The sequence below is a fragment of the Salvia miltiorrhiza genome, chromosome 2 (genome assembly GCF_028751815.1).
Source record: "Salvia miltiorrhiza cultivar Shanhuang (shh) chromosome 2, IMPLAD_Smil_shh, whole genome shotgun sequence".
NCBI classification, from domain to species: Eukaryota; Viridiplantae; Streptophyta; class Magnoliopsida; order Lamiales; family Lamiaceae; genus Salvia; species Salvia miltiorrhiza.
Window position 1 is genome coordinate 18,179,947 of NC_080388.1, and position 17,799 is coordinate 18,197,745.

A 17,799-nucleotide genomic window follows, 5' to 3' on the forward strand; every position below is an offset into this window, starting at 1 on the left:
GGTTATATGCTATATTATGAGAATAATGTCGCAAATCTTGCAGCTCTAACATCAGGGCATGGACGATGCTCTTAGCATCATGCTGAATCTCAAGAAAATGTTCGGAGAGTCGGATTGAGCTGCTCGTTTAAATTTGATGAGAGTAATCTTGTTATTTTTATGAGCGAGCATAGCCCAGTGCACGAGCATGTCATGCACATGGAAAACTTGTTTGACGGACTTGAATTGCTCAGTGGAAGCATCGACGGTGAGGCAAAAGTCGATATTATCATGAACTCTCTTCCTGAGTCTTTTAATTAAGAACTTCCATCTCAACACTGTTATGAGCAAGAAAGATAGTACTCTTTTGGAGTTGTTGAATGCTCTAGTTACAGCTAAGGAAGTTGCGGAAAAGAGATGTGCAAGCACTTGTTATTGCCAAAGGAGGGCCATCTTCTTCGTCGAAAGACGGGAAGAAGAAGGGTCCAAGGGGCAAGACAGAAAAGGAAAATAGTGGGAGTAGTGGTGTGATAAGATTGAGTATTGAGGAATTTTTTCTTTCAATACTCAAGGCAAAGGGTTAAGGTACTTCACTTGTTGTAGTAACGCAGACATGTCAGCTCATTTTCTATTCAGTTGTGAGTAGTGGATAATGAGAGAAACTGATAATGATTGTTGCACCTTGCATGACCTTTTAAGCTGACAAGGAAGCTGAGAAGTGATGAGATGATTGTCTTCATAGGCAACGTGACTAGAGTCGCAGTTGTTGCAATTGGAGACTTGTCTTTAAGTTCTAAAGACATAGTTTAGTTTTTTAGAGTTCCTTATCATGTTCCAACATTTTGAATAGATGGATCTTATGTCATTTTTTATAGTGGTGTTTCTATTATAGGAAATGACAAAGTTGACTATTCTGGTATTTTGAACATCTTTCTTTATACTATAACTTGTCTACATAATACCTTTATTTGGCATGTACATCATCGAACAAAAGAAAGAAAAAAGTTAAGGCTAATCTCTAATGAGGATCTTACACATATATTGATACCCTAGATTAGGTCACATCTATCTTAACAGGATCCAAAGGCTCGTGTCTAAATAGTACATTGGATTCAATCCAGGTTGTACCAGTTGGAACCTGCGAATCCTGTATAGAGGAAAAGATGGAGACCAGGTCATTCATGGCAACGGGGATAAAGGGCCAATAATATGTTAGAAATGATCTTTTCTGATTCATTGTCAGTGTTTGGGATTCCAACCCAGTTTACTACACCATGTAATCCCTATATAGGATGGTGTGGTGGAGGGAAGAAATAGGTCACTCTTGGAAAAATATGTTCGATGATGAGTTATGCATCTTTGCAATTAGTCCTAAAGAATCAGAAGGTGGTTATTAGCAATGACAAACGATTCTTAGAAGTGGACTATGTGAATAATAATTCATCCAAGTCAGATATTGTGCTTCAAGAAATTGAAGGCAATAGACAGGCGATTCCATAACCCAAGCCAAGTGTGCAAGAGTTTGTACCACAAGACACTGCACACACTGTTGACATATACGTGCCACCACATCTCCATCGTAGTGGGAGGGTTGTGGGACAACCCGATTGATTTATGTTCTTGGGAGAATCTTTAGATTCGGTCCCTGGTAGTGAATATAAGAAAATCGACCCAGATATCTACTTGGAATTAGTGGGAGACGAGAATGTAGATTTCTGGCACACCTCAATGGAGCAATCCATTAATACTATGGGTTGTATACTAGGAAAATCTTGCTACCAAAATGCCATAAAGCCATAGGTTGCAAGTGAGTATACAAGAGAATGATAAGTCCGAATGTGCAAGGTCGTAGCTTTTAAAGCTAGATTGATGGCGAAAGGTTATATCCAGTATGAGGGTATAGATTATGATGATGTTCTTTCGCCAGTTTTCTATGCTTAGGAATTCAGACCATTTTACTCATAGCAGCTCACTTAAACCATCAAGGTTTGGCAAATGGATGTCAAATTTGTTTTTCTAAAACTGTTACCTTGGAGAAGGTAGGGACATCAAAGTGCAGCAGCCTTAAGGTTACGTGGGGGAGGAAGATAAGCATCTCGTGTCATCGGTGATGTGGTTTACCTTGCATTTTATGTAATAGTACCCTCCTAATTGGCGACAATATGGAGTTATTATCAGACATAAAGTAGTGGTTATCCGAATAGTTTCAGGTGAAAGACTAAGTAGGTATAGTATACATCTTTGTGATCAAGGTTATAAGGGATCACTAGAAAATGATGTTGGACTTATCTCGAGTGTCTTACATTGATACTGAGAATATTCGTTTTAGTATGCATACCGCCAAGAAAGGATTGCAACCTTTGAGCTATGGTGTTCCTTTATCTAAAGACATATGTCTTAAGATGCCTATTGAGGTTGAGGAAATGAAGGCAGCATTCTACGTTTCCACGGTAGATAGCCTCATGTATGGATTGCTATGTACGAAATATTTGCTATGCAGTTAGCATGGTTGTGAGATATCAGTATAGTCCTAGTTAAGGACACTGAACTGTGGTAAATTATATTCTCAAGTCCCTGACTAGAGAATAAGGATAGTTTACCAGTTAGACAGTTTAGTTCTTTTTTGGATTACACGGTTTTGGATTTCCAGGCTGACCGGAACAAAGAATAATTACCTCGAGCTATGTGTTTTCCTTGGGAGGTAAAACCATTTGGTTTGACCACTACCTCCAGGATCTAAGGGTGATTTCTAGTTTTCGTGAGAGCATCAACTTCGTGAGAGCATCAACTTCGTTATACCTCAAGTGCAGTTGCAAACTTTAAGGAATGCAAGAACCACAAGGGGTCAAACACATGGAGAGTAAGTACCAAGTTATACAATTATTCGTAGATCGAGGTTATGTGCTCATAGAATAAATTCTCACATATTGGAGAAACCTACTAATCTTTTCACAAAAGGCTTATCGCAAATGGTCATTGAAAGATGGGAATGTGATTGCTGCCACCCACTTAGGAAACTTTAAGTATAAGTGGGAGAAGTGTTAGGTGATTGGTAAATAGACGCATTGTATACTAAAAGTTTGCTTTAGTATAAGTGGGAGATTGTTGGATTTGTATACTGAAAGCAAGAACGTTTTATGCCTGTATACAATGTTGCCTAAGTTCACTATTTAATCTCCTATCTGATTGTGTTCATGATTGCATATGTATGTCATTTGTCTCTATATAAGTAGATTATTTGGTGTGTTGTAGATCACAGAAGACCATATAATTGGAATAACCTAAAGAGATATAAACTGATCACAGCCGAGATGACTCTAGGACGAGTCGTTGGTTTAGGCTGCAGTATAGATGGAAGGAGTTTGTCTTGACTACTTGTCTATACTGGTACGTCATAACGTATTGATAGGATCACAGTAAGATGTATTCTTCTATCTGACATAAGTGAAGAATCAAGATCTCGGTGACTTAATGGAATCTTAATACTAATAAGATTTCAGATATATATGTTGATTCGTGTATCACTTTGATTTACTACGGGTGAGAGTTATATATTAACTTGAGTACTCTGTATCTTGGGTGATAGCGGTCAATATATGATATTTGGTTATCTGTATTAGTACCCGTATCCGGTATAGGATAATGACATCCCCTTAAGGAGCTCGATAAGGTTTATTGTTTTAAACCCTGCAGGTTGATTAAGTTCAGGCGCAATAATAAGGTTTGAGTGGTACTGCTTAAGGATTACAAAGATATTAATTAATTTAAGCTGTCAGAGCTTTAATTAATTAATGGATGTTGGATATTTTAAATACGGAGATTTAACAAGTCTAAATACAAGCCCCGACTCATCACCGGTAATAAAGGGGCAAGTCAGTATTGATTCTCTAGTGGAATGAATTAGTAGTTATGAATTAATTATGATATGGGCTAATCATAAGAATTAATTCATTAGAGGCCCATCTTTATTCCTTGTATCTGGTCCCTTGATTGGCCCAAAGTCTCCTGAGCCCAGGAAACAGTAGGGGACGCCCAACAGTATTGTAAGGGCCCTAGGTCTGTGTTTTGTCTATAAATACAGCTATCTGCTCTCAGAATAATATACACAAAATTAGGGTTTTGAGAGAGCAGAGTGGGGCGACAATACTGAGTGGGCGGCTACTGTCTCTGGGAGTTCTCATAGTTCGTTGTCCATCCAACGTTGGGAACTGAGCGGGATACAATTCAGAAGATCTGAGCTGGAGTTAGTTTTTTGCAGGAAATCAAGTTCTGGCAGTTTCCGAAGAACGGTCATAACTTCCTCTATAGAACTCTGATTTGGACGAAACAGGTGGCCACAGAAATCTATTTCGAAAAGGAAGAAGCCGTATTTCTGGGCAAAATACGATTGAAGGACGTTTGAGGCTTCAAACGAAGGATTGAAGTTGGCTGATCTGTTCAGCGACAAATTGATGAATTCTTAGGAATTCTTCAGGTATTTCTAACTCCAAGGTGCAGCACTTAAATTTATAGGAGCATTCTAGGTTTAATCGATGTATGGTGAATTAAGATAATCTAAGAGACGATCCTCGGACAAATTGAGTATTAATTAAGTATAATATTCCTTCAATACAAACTGTTGATTACATGCAAGGCTACCGTACTCGGATCACACTTCTAACATGCAACTCCTAAAAGCTCCTAGGATTAACGCCCTCACAAATATCAACTCCCTTTAGAATTAAAATAAATATGTTCTATGTTCTTAGTTCATGTAATAATTATCATCTCTTGATATCAAATAAAACCTATGATTATACTAAATTAGTGATCAAGCAACAAAGCAAACAATATAAACAAAAACATAAAAAGGAATAATAATCTTGATTAATTGAATCAAACAGTTAGAAATTCAAATAATGTTTACTCCCTAAACCCCGGGAAAAAAGGGATTCTAGCAAACACAACGACATATGAACTAGAATCAAAGTCTCAATAAAATAGGAAAACATTCAACAATAAAACCGTAGTGAAATCGAGAATCTTCAGTTCTTGCTCTGACTTCGTTCTCCGTCTCTCAAAGCTCTCCAAAGGATACGAAATATGATCAAAAGTTCCGCAGAATAAGTTATTGGGGAGTATTTATATGCCCTAGGTCTTGTAGGGCTCAAAATACCCTAAAGTCGTGTATACTGATAAAAGTTCAAAAATTGGGCGAAAATTCGGCGTCTCGCGCGGCCGGCTCGTGCGGCCACATGACGTGCCCGCGCGGCCGTGCTCCATGCCCGCGCGGTGGTCCAGCATTTTCTGCTCGTCGCGCGGTCGGGCCATGCGGCCGCATGCCTGGACCGCGCGACGTCCGACGTGCGTGTTCCGGATGTTGCCGCGTGTCATCCGACGCGCGAACTTCCCGACACTCGTTCTCTCTCGTCCGGTGTCCGATTTGAGCTCCATTTGCGCCTATGGACTCGTCTCTTCGCGTACTTCTCTTCAAAATTATCAAAATCATCCCAACTAAAGTCCAAAACCTGTAAAAATATCACAAGCACGGACGAGTAGTCTATTCCACAAAAATATGCTATTTAAACAATATACAACTCAACAACTCAATAAAAATGCCCAAAGTACTAAGGAAAAATGCAACATAGGAGTGGAAAAAGCATGTAAATCAACCCCCCAAACTTAAACCATTGTCCGTCCTCGGACAAAACAAAGATGAACTAAGAATGAGACACAAGAGCGCAGGGAAAGGTGGACAACATTGTGGCTTCAGATTTGTCAACAAAAACACCAACATGCATTTTTATCTCATATCATCAAGATATCACACTCATGACAAACTCAAATTATGGTCTCAATAACTTGCAATCCTCACCGAAAAGATAAAGAATTTAAGAACTCTCAACTCTCAAGTGTGTCAATGAACATGGACATGAATACGTTCAGTTCAAGCAAAACAAGTACTCAACCATAAGCTTGCCAATCTTCTCACCTCACCACCACTAAATGTGTGCTCCTATAACCAAGATCAAAAAGGTCTTTATTCAGGGTTGTAATGTAGGCTCTTTGGTAGGGTAGGATATATTTGGCTAAGTGACTAATAGATACGACTCAACGTAGCACAATCACCAACCTTATAGGATTCTTACTCAACAGAATCCTCCACCTCTCATAAAATAAAATTTTTCAACACAAAAACCATCACAACTCATCAATTTTTTTCTCATGTCATTATGACTTTCTAGTGCATCCTTTGTACCCATTTATTTTCCAATTTTTTTTTTTGTTTTTTTTTCTCAACAACTTGTAGGGTACTAGGATTTTTAAATCAAGATCAAAGTTCATAATCCATAATCACGCATCTTCACAAACCAACTATCCTATATCAACAATCTCCAAGCTCACACCCAATGCTAAATTAAAGAATATGTATAATAAGGCTAAAGGGGGGCGAACTATGATCATATATAGTAAAATGACAATTATGGGAAATATAGGCTAGCAAAGATGGCCTTCTATCATCTCAATGTTATTAAGCACACTATGTGACCTCGAGGGAGAAACTAAGACAAGTTCTAGTGAGAAACATGCATGCTCGAACAATCACTCAAGAATAAGAAATAAGACTGTAAAAATGGTGACAGTCAAGGCTCAAATCTCAGAGCTTATTTCATTGATCGCAAACATCAAAGATACCATGCTTATCATTCATCAATCATGCTCAATCACAACAATATCAACACAAACGTATGTAATTTCACAAGTTTAAACCATAAATCATCATAAGCCAATTATCCAACCAATCTCTACACTACTCATATCTTTATCAAGGTAACATCACAGAGAAACCACCAAAGCAAGACTAAACAACACGAACAAGAATAACTAAAATAAATAGTGCACCCACAAAGACATATCCCCCCCAAACTTATTCACCAACAAGGAGAATAAGTTTGAAAAGGAATTATGGGGCACGAAAACAAACAAACTAAACAAAAAGAAACGAACTAACCAAAATTGGGTTGCCTCCCAATAAGCGATATTTTTAACGTCGTTAGCTCGACAGATCAGCATACTCTTCAAGGAGGTTGGTACAAGCTGTGCTGCATCCAGCTGCGCTCTACTCCAATCTTGCCAGTCATGCCTCCTCCTTTAGAATTCAGATCACCTGGGTCCTGTCAAGAAACATGATCCTCATTAAAAGTATTATGAAAATCAACTCTTACCTTTCCTGGATCTTTTGCTTTCTTGGGAACTTCGTCCTTGTGGATGTGGCATGGTTCATAGATAGAGAACTTTTGGCTTTCATCATGAACTCGCAGCGTGAGCTCTCCTTTCTCCACGTCAATCAAAGCTCTTCCCGTTACAAGGAACGGGCGCCCCAAAATCAACAGAATTTTGTTGTCATCCTCAATGTCTGAAACCACAAAATCGGCAGGGAAAATAAAATTCCCCACCTTCACAAGCACGTCCTCCACAACTCCACGTGGATAAGTGACCGACCTGTCTGCCATCTGCAGCCTCATAGATGTAGGCTTCAACTCCCCAATTGCCAGATGCTGAAAATTAGATAAAGGCATGAGATTGATACTTGCCCCCAAGTCGCAAAGTGACCTCCCGGAATGTTGGCCTCCAATAATGCAGGAAAGTGTGAAACTGCCCAAATCCTTGACCTTCGTCGGTAGCTTCCTCTGCAAGATCGCGTTGCATTCTTCATTGAGGTGTACTGTCTCAAACTCCCCCAACTTTTTCTTGCGCGAGACTATATCCTTAAGGAATTTGGCATACTGCGGCATCTCCTGTAGCATCTCCACCAACGGAATGTTGATGTTCACCTTTCTGAAGATCACTAAAAACTTAGAGAGCCGCTGTTTCATCCTCTCTTAAGGATGGCGCTGAGGGAATGGTATAGTCACAGTTGCTGGCGAAACTCATTTATTCTTCTCATCCTTCTTTTTACCAGAAACCTCAACAGTGACCTCCTCAGCTTTTTCCTCAACCGGCGGTGCACTCTCATACTCGGGTGTCTTGGCCCCTTCTTGTGTAGTCACGCTCGGTAAATCGACGATCTTATAATGAAGCTGGAGAAACAGCATCCACCCGGGAGGACGATATGGAAGTGGAACTCGTCGACTTTCCTCATGGCTTTGTTTGGGCTCATCCTCCATCTCACGAAATCCATGGCTGCTTTCAGATGCGGCTGCACTCTTCACCCCAATGGCCATGCACTGCTCCTTCGTGTTCACCTTGGCATTGTTTGAGGAATTATTCGACTGCTGAAGCTTGCTGATGGCGGTGGCCATTTGACCCAATTGGGTCTCAAACATCTTCATCCGTGTTCACTGTTGTATCCACCATTTTCATAGTTTCTGCCATTGAGATAATTGGCATCTTCTATCATCATCGATTCTTCCACAACTGGTGCACTCCTTGTAGGAATATTAAACTGAATTAATACTCGACTTGCCCAAGGATTGTCTCATGGATTATCTTAATTCACCATACATCGATTAAACCTAGCATGCTCCTATTAATTTAAATACTGTACCGAGGAGTTCAGAAATACCTGAAGAATTCCTAAGAATTCATCAATTCGCCACTGAACAGGTCTGTCAACTTCAACGCTCCAACGACCTCCAATCGTATTTTTTTTCAGAAATACGACTTCTTCGTCTTCGAAAGAGCTTTCCATGGCCGCCTATTTTACTTGAATTGGAGTTCTGTAGCAGAAGTTATGGTCGTTCTTTGGAGACTACCAGAACTTGATTTCCTGCGAAAAACTGACTCCAGCTCTGATTTTCTGGACTGTATCCCGCTCAATCTCCGAAGTCGGATGGACGAGGATCCTCGAAGATTCCCCGGAGAAAAATCCCACTCAACAGGCACCGCTCAACTCTCACAGAAAACCTAATTCTCCGTAATTTAATTTTACGTCTGGTGTGTTCTGTTCTGAGAGCTGAACTGTATTTATAATTATAAATACAGGACATGGGCCAGACTTATGAGTTAGGTTATTTCTCTCCTACTGGGCTCAGGAGTCTTTGGGCCAGCCCAGGGATCAAATACAAGGAATAAAGATGGGCCTCAAATGAATTAATTCTTATGATCAGCCCACATCACAATTAATTCATAAATACTAATTCATTCCATTAGAGAATCAATATTGACTTATCCCTTTATTGCCGATGATGAGTCGGGGTTTGTATTTTAGACTTATCGAACCCCCGTATTTAAGATATCCAACATCAATTAATTACTTAAAGCTTCTGACAGCTTATATTAATTAATTTCTTATTAATCTTTAAGTAGTATCACTCAACCTTATTATTGCACCTGAACTTAATCAACCTGCAGGGTTTAGTGCAATAAACCTTTTGAGCTCCTTAAGGGGATGTTATCATCTTATACTGAATACGATCACCTAATAGAAATTACCAAATGCCATATATAAATTGCTATCACACAAGATACAGAGTACTCAAGTTAATATGTAACTCTTACCCATAATAAGTCAAAGTGATACACAAATTCATATATACACCTGAAATCTTATTAGGATTCAGGTCTCATTAAGCCACCGAGATCTTGATTCTTCACTTAGGTTAGACAGAAGAATACATCTCATTGTGATCCTATCAATACGTTTACACGCACTAGTATAGACAAGTAGCCAAGACAAACTACTTCCATCTATACTGCAGCCTAAACCAACAACTCATCCTAGAGTCGTCTCGGCTGTGATCAATTTTATATCTCATAAGTTTATTCCAATTATATGGTCTTCTGTGATCTACAACTAGGGGTGAGCAAAACCGGACCAAAACCGACGGACCGGACCGAACCGGTCGGTTTCGTCGGTCCGGGCCGGTTTTGGTCCAGTGATTGGTCCGGTCCGGTCCCATTTTCATGGACCAACTTATGGTCGGTTCGGTTTCGGTCCGGAGGAGGCCAAAACCGATGAAAACCGGACCGAACCGAATATATATATATTAAATATATATTTAATATTTTTATTAATATTATTAATATTTTAATTATTTCTAATATTCTAAAACCCTAATTCTCTAATATTTTAATTATTTCTAATATTTTTATTAATATTTTAATTATTTCTAATATTTTTATTAATATTTTAATTATTAATATCATTAATATTTTAATTATTGTTGTTAAACAAGTTAAAATATGTGTAAAAATGTAATTTTTGGGTTAATTTCGCAAACTACCCATTTTTTCGGTTTTGGACCGGACCGGACCGAGGACCGACGGCGGTTTCGGTCCGGTCCCGGTTCGGTCCTAGTGTTTAGGTTGGTCCGGTTCGGTCCTACAAATTCTAAGAATTCGGTCCTCGGTTTTGTCGGTCCGGTCCGGTTCGGTCCGGTCCGGACCGACTGCTCACCCCTATCTACAACACACCATATAATCTACTTATATAGAGATAATAGGACATACATATGCAATTATGAACAATTCAGATAGGAGATTAGATAGTGAACTCAGGAATCATTGTATACAAGCATAAAAGTTCTTACTTTCAGTATACAAATCCAACACTCCTGGCAGTAGTCAATGTGTTTATCTTGGAAGTCAGCTCCGTGATTTGAGTGGCAAATAATGTCAACGGATCAGAGCTGGAAACAGCTGCAGCTTTCTTCAATTGGACTCTTTCCGAAGGCCATTGATAACATGTGGTGGCCATGCTCTCAATAATCTCCATTGCTTCAGAACTCCCATTTTTAAGTAGGGATCCACCTGCAACTGTGTCCATGAACATTCTGGTGCGCTCCCCGCAAGCGTTATAGAACATAACTACTTGCGTGCCTTCATCAAATCCATGGTTTGGGCACTTTCTGAGCTTCTCTTGATATCTCTCCCAAGTCTCCGCCAGTGTCTCTCCTTCAAACTGTTGGAATTGGAGAATATTCATCTTTAACTTCAATGTAAGCCAGGGAGGATGAAACTTTCGCAGGAAAAGATCCACCAAATCCCTCCATACTGGATTGGCTCCCAGCTGTAGAGTTTGATACCATGACTTTGCCTTATCCCGGAGTGAGAATGGAAAGAGGTGGAGTCGTATAATGTCATCAGGGACTCCATTTATCTTAACAGTGCTGTAGAGCTCCAGGAATTGCGCCAGGTGCGCATTAGGGTCCTCCACGGCTTTTCTTCCATACTGGTTTTGCTGCACCATCGTGATTAAACCAGTCTTAAGCTCGAAATTACTCGCATTGACTTTTGGAGGCTCTTGATACTGATATTGCGGAGTGAACGCCTTATTGATGCTTCTGAGCCTCGTGGTTTTCTTGCGCCTCAATCAAACGCTGCAGTTGCTCCTTTAGAGAATGAACTTCTTCTGCGGTAGCTATAGTATTCACCTGGCAAACTTCAGGGCCAAAAATCAGGACCAGAGGAAAAACAAAGAACATAAATTAAATAAACAGAAATAAAAATCCAGAGTAGTATCAAATAATCAACAGATAGTACTGATAAATAACTAGTCCCCGGCAACGGCGCAAAAAACTTGTTTGCTAATTTAATTAACACGCCGCAAGTGTACGGGTGCAATTGTGTATAGTGGCAAATGATTCAATAGATTCTCATAACTAACAAGTTCAGTTCAATCTAGGGGTGCCGCCGGTTCAGGAACCGTCGGTTTCGGGCCCAAACCGGTTGTTCAGGGTCGAGAATCCGGCGAACCTGAACCGGCCCGGATGAAATGTAAAGGGTCGGTTTTTTGACCCTAAACTGGCGGTTCCGGGCCGGGCCGAAAACCGGCGGTTCCGGGCTTTTTCCTTTTTTTTAATTTTTTTTGTATTCTTTTTTATGAAATTAAATGATTTGTGATGAAATTTCAAAATTCTAATTCAACTTAAATCTTAAAATATATAATATAATTATATAAATGACTTGTGTAGAAAATTTAATGATTGTGATGAAATTAAATTATTTATGTCATATTTTTTTTTTCCTTTTATGCAATTAAATGATTTATGTCATATTTTAAAATTAAATGACTTGTGTTGAAAATTTATATTTTATGAAATTAAATGATTGTGAATTTGTGATGAAATTTCCAAATTTTAATTTAACTTTAAATATAAATTATAAACATGTGTTGAAATCGAAAATATAAACATGTAATAGTTTTTAGAGTGGATTTTTAAAATGGCCACTTTGAAATAGTAAACTTAAAAATTCAAAATTTCAAATGTTTGGTTTTATTTTTTATTTTATTTTTTCAAATTTTCAACATTATAATTATACTTTTCCCCACACAATTTTATCTAATTCACATTTTCCCCCACCCAATTTTATCTATAAATACCCCCCTTCTTCCACCTTCAAAATCACTCCATTGTATTAACAATTCTACACTCTCCTCTCTTCTACTTCTAATTCTCCTCCATTCTTTATGTGCTATTGCTCTTTTTAAATTGCTCTTGCTCTATAATTCTTTAGATATTCTCTTGCTTATTCAATTGCTTTACTTTATTGTTCTTGCTTTACATTATATTACTACTAGTACTACTATTAAGTACTAAATACTATACTATACTATATATTTCAATTACACTATCACTACACTCACTTGCTCCTTTAATTTATTGTTCTTGCTTTACATTATATTATTACTAGTACTACTATTAAGTACTAAATACTATACTATATATTTCAATTACACTATCACTACACTCACTTGCTGTAACACCCCAAATTCCATAAACTTTACTATTTAAAAATTTTAGAGAACAAAAGATAGTAAAATAATAATTTCTTGATTTGTAAAGAAAATTTAAACTAATTTCAAAATCAACTTGCCAAAACTGAAGTAGTATCATGAAAAAATAAAAAAAATAAACTGATAAACTAAGACTTAACAAGTTCAACTAAAATGTTCAATGTAAAAACTCTATCCCTAGTCATCCTCCACTTCCATGGCCACCTCGACTCTGGAACTGCAAAACTGAAAATATAAGGGGTGAGCATATTGAAAATATACTCAGTGAGGAACCATGCACATATTCACATACGCTTAAACATGCAAATAATTCACATTGTCATACACATATACTTAATTCTGAGTGTTTCTGAATTTATAATCATGTACTTGAACATGATATTATGAATTTCTGATCATGTACTTGAACATGATATTCTGCGTTTCTGATCATGTACTTGAACATGCTATTCTGATTTCAGATCATGTACTTGAACATGATATTCTGCGTTTCTGATCATGTACTTGAACATGATATTCTACGTTCTGATCATGTACTTGAACATGATATTCTGAACATGTATCTAGACATGTAGCTGAGCAAGCATAATCAAACATGAATTAAAAGCATATAAAAACATACATGAATATAACCACAAGCATATAATCCCTCACCTTAAAGTCGAAGCTTATAAATTCAATTAAGCCCGGAATGAGGATCCTAATTGCACCATTATGCTGTTGCTTCCAGTTTATGCGTGTGTGCGTGTTTTTTTTTAGGGTTTTAAAAAATTTATCTCATATTTATACTAGTCTTTAAAGAGTTCTAGTTCTAATAGGAAACAAAAATAATAATAATAATAATAATAATAATAATAATAATAATAATAATAATAATAATAATAATAATAATAATAATAATAATAATAATAATAATAATATTCTAGCTAAAATTAATGGTGCATATCTATATGTATCATGTAATTATAAAAAAAAATAAGCTATACAAGAAAATACTATTAATTAAACTTATAAAATAAATCTAAATTATCGGGGTGTTACAACCTACCCCACTTAAAATAATTTCGTCCTCGAAATTCGAATCATGATTCTTGAGCCATAAAAACTTGTTCTATTGTGAGGTAACTTGTTACTATATTAATCTCTATTCTATAGTAGTAGAACTTATCGTACCTTTTTAAGGTTTTTCTGCCTCATCCGGCCCTCCCATATGGTATAATCGTGCATTTCCTCGCCTTTCTGGCTCCCTCCCTCTTTTGTCCGGACAATATGGGGCTATATGTCCCGGCTTGTGACAAAAATAACAAACTCCGCTTCGAATCATGCATTTTCCGAGGTGGTACTTGTTGCACTCGGGGCATTGTGGGTAGGTTCGCTGCGGTGCCTCATTAGATTTATTTTCCACTCTTTCTTTCTTATTTTGCATATCTTGTTCTCCATCGTTTGAATCCTCCCATTTCCTCTTTTCATTCCTAACCATATTCTTACGTGGTAGCTTATCCATCTCCAAACCCGCCTCAACTTCTTGCGCTCGTCTCACAGCCAAAGCATAATCTTCGATTCCTTGAGCCGCCAATATTCCTCGAATTTCTGGTCGTAGTCCCCTTAAGAACCTATCCGCCTTTTGGTCATTGGTGTTGACTAGACGTGTGGCATAGCGTGAAAGTTGGTTGAACTTCCTTTCGTAGTCGGTGATAGACAACTCTCCTTGTTTGAGATCCAAGAATTCGACCTCCTTTTGATTGCGGTAAGAGCGTGGAAAGTATTGGTTGGTCACAATCTCCTTGAACCTATTCCATGTCAACCCTTGTCGCGCTTGTTCAGTCATGGATCGATTGAAGGACTCCCACCAATGGCTAGCATCCTCGCAAAATTGAAAGACAACACATGAAACTTTGTGGGCATCGGTGCACTCGATATGTTCAAAGATTCTCTCCAGCTCTCTTATCCATTCCTCCATTGCTAGAGGTCCGCTCCTCCCGTCAAATCTTGGTGGATTATAACGTCGGAACTGCTCTACGACTACGCCTGTGTTATTGCGTTGTGGGTTTTGCGCACCTTGAGCTTGTTGTTGAAAGAATCCTTGCATTGCGGCGATAAATTCTTGCATCCCGTTTTGTTGATCGGTAGGGGCTCTACGGGGCGGCATGGTTCTCACTTAATCAAGAAGACAAACACATTAAATTTCTAAGTGAAACCTAAATTCTTTAAATCGCAAATTCTCGCTTAATATTTCATGTTCTTCTTGCAATTTCCTAATTCGTGCGTGTAAAGTAACTACGGGTCTAGTATTGGTTTGTCGTGTACATGTCATCTAAACAATTCACAATTACAACTATTTCTAATAGAGCTAAACATAATAGTACTAGAACAGAAAAGCATAAAATAAAATATGTCATCTAAAACATCATATCTGCCATATACTTGAACAATTTGAACACATACCTTGAAGTGGAGTCGATGCAGCGCATGAGTTTCGAATGACTAGGCTTGCTTAAAATTTTGAAAGCTAATTTTCTTTTAAACACGAGTCTACAGAAACGTAGACCCGCTCTGATACCACTATGTAACACCCCAAATTCCATAAACTTTACTATTTAAAAATTTTAGAGAACAAAAGATAGTAAAATAATAATTTCTTGATTTGTAAAGAAAATTTAAACTAATTTCAAAATCAACTTGCCAAAACTGAAGTAGTATCATGAAAAAATAAAAAAAATAAACTGATAAACTAAGACTTAACAAGTTCAACTAAAATGTTCAATGTAAAAACTCTATCCCTAGTCATCCTCCACTTCCATGGCCACCTCGACTCTGGAACTGCAAAACTGAAAATATAAGGGGTGAGCATATTGAAAATATACTCAGTGAGGAACCATGCACATATTCACATACGCTTAAACATGCAAATAATTCACATTGTCATACACATATACTTAATTCTGAGTGTTTCTGAATTTATAATCATGTACTTGAACATGATATTATGAATTTCTGATCATGTACTTGAACATGATATTCTGCGTTTCTGATCATGTACTTGAACATGATATTCTGATTTCTGATCATGTACTTGAACATGATATTCTGCGTTTCTGATCATGTACTTGAACATGATATTCTACGTTCTGATCATGTACTTGAACATGATATTCTGAACATGTATCTAGACATGTAGCTGAGCAAGCATAATCAAACATGAATTAAAAGCATATAAAAACATACATGAATATAACCACAAGCATATAATCCCTCACCTTAAAGTCGAAGCTTATAAATTCAATTAAGCCCGGAATGAGGATCCTAATTGCACGATTCTGCTGTTGCTTCCAGTTTATGCGTGTGTGCGTGTTTTTTTTAGGGTTTTAAAAAATTTATCTCATATTTATACTAGTCTTTAAAGAGTTCTAGTTCTAATAGGAAACAAAAATAATACTAATAATAATAATAATAATAATAATAATAATAATAATAATAATAATAATAATAATAATAATAATATTCTAGCTAAAATTAATGGTGCATATCTATATGTATCATGTAATTATAAAAAAAAATAATCTATACAAGAAAATACTATTAATTAAACTTATAAAATAAATCTAAATTATCGGGGTGTTACACTTGCTCCTTTAATTTATTGTTCTTGCTTTACATTATATTACTACTAGTACTACTATTAAGTACTAAATACTATACTATACTATACTATATTATTTCAATTACACTATCACTACATTCACTTGCTCATTTACTTTATTGTTCTTGCTTATTATTCTCTAACCTCTATTATCTATATTCTCTTCTCTACTTGTTTATTTGTTATCATGTCTCATGGTCGTGGTAACCGTGGCAAGTCTATCAATGTCGACCACGAAGAAGATATTGATAGCACTCCCACTTCGCACGAGTTTACTCAAAATGTTCAAGTTCCATCATCATCCTCTAGGAGAAGGGTGAAAATTCCAGTTGAACGAGGACCATTCGGCGCACGCCGGGAGGCTGCCGATGAAGCATATGCTAGACAACTTCAAGAAGCGGAGGATGGAGAATATGCACGTACAATTCGTAACGAAGAGGCGGAGGAGGAAGCCGAGCAAGCACGTCACAACGTTGAGGAGGAAATCCCTCCCACTAGAGGTAAGGGTAAGGGTAAGAGTAAATCACTTTCTTCTAACATTTTCATAAAACATTTTAGGAGGGAACCCGCTCCAAAACATCCAAATGATACTCCAAATGCTCCCGAGAGGTTCATTGCCTATTGCAACTATTGCAACGCTACTTATCAATGGAAAGCGGGAGGGGGTTATGGCACCCTCATAAGGCACATGGAGAGTAAGCACACTGTCGAGTTTGGAATCCATACAACTCAAACTCAACTGCATCCCGAAGCTTTCGAACGACAAGGTAATGAACAAGGTAATGTTTTATGGAAATATGACCAACAAAATGCTCGAGATTACATGGCTCGTTATGTTTCAATGGAGCATTTGCCTTTTATGCATGACGATAAATTTACTTTTGAACATACTATGAAAAATGCTTATAATCCGGCCGCCAAAAAAATTGGTCGAACTTCTATGTGCAAAAATATTAGGCGACAAGCCGAAGAAAGAAAACGTGATTTACGAAAACATTTTAAGAATTTAAATCAAATTTTTTCTATATGTTCCGACATATGGAGTGATTCTTTCCAAAGATATTCTTACATGGGTATTACTTGTTATTGGGTTGACGAATGTTGGTTAATTCAAAAACGTTTAATTGCATTTAGAGATTTCAATGAAACACATAATGCTACTAATATTGCTCAATTGATTGTTTCTGTGTTAAATGAGTATCGCATTTTAAACAAGATATTTTCGGTTGGATTTGATAATGCATCCGCCAACACCGCCTCTATTCCCGAGTTAGTTGCCGCGTGCGCACCCTCTTTTGAAGGTAGGTATTTTCATGCTCGTTGTATTTGTCATATTTTAAATAGATGTGTACAAGATGCTTATACTCTTATTAATAATGTTGTTGATCCCATTAGACAAGCCGTTAATATGTTGCATAGAAAAGCCGCTATTGGCAAAAAATGGCAAAAATATTATCGTCAC

General features: G+C 37.4%; 3 protein-coding genes across 3 annotated transcripts; all 3 read right to left on the reverse strand.

Moving 5' to 3' along the window:
- Nucleotides 1-7,037: 7,037 nt before the first annotated feature.
- On the reverse strand, nt 7,038-7,835 carry LOC131008085 (uncharacterized). The gene is made up of 2 exons (XM_057934986.1): nt 7,326-7,835; nt 7,038-7,133 (listed from the first exon to the last, which is right to left on the reverse strand). Exons 1-2 carry the CDS (start codon nt 7,833-7,835, stop codon nt 7,038-7,040), a joined length of 606 nt encoding a protein of 201 aa, XP_057790969.1.
- A 2,657-nt stretch (nt 7,836-10,492) lies between these two features.
- Nucleotides 10,493-11,149, reverse strand: LOC131008086 (uncharacterized). Its single transcript, XM_057934987.1, has 2 exons — nt 10,920-11,149; nt 10,493-10,733 (listed from the first exon to the last, which is right to left on the reverse strand). The coding sequence occupies exons 1-2, from the start codon at nt 11,147-11,149 to the stop codon at nt 10,493-10,495; spliced, it is 471 nt and encodes a 156-aa protein (XP_057790970.1).
- Nucleotides 11,150-11,231: 82 nt separating this feature from the next.
- LOC131008087 (uncharacterized) lies at nt 11,232-14,846 on the reverse strand. Its single transcript, XM_057934988.1, has 2 exons — nt 14,007-14,846; nt 11,232-11,333 (listed from the first exon to the last, which is right to left on the reverse strand). Exons 1-2 carry the CDS (start codon nt 14,844-14,846, stop codon nt 11,232-11,234), a joined length of 942 nt encoding a protein of 313 aa, XP_057790971.1.
- Between the last annotated feature and the right edge of the window lie 2,953 nt (nt 14,847-17,799).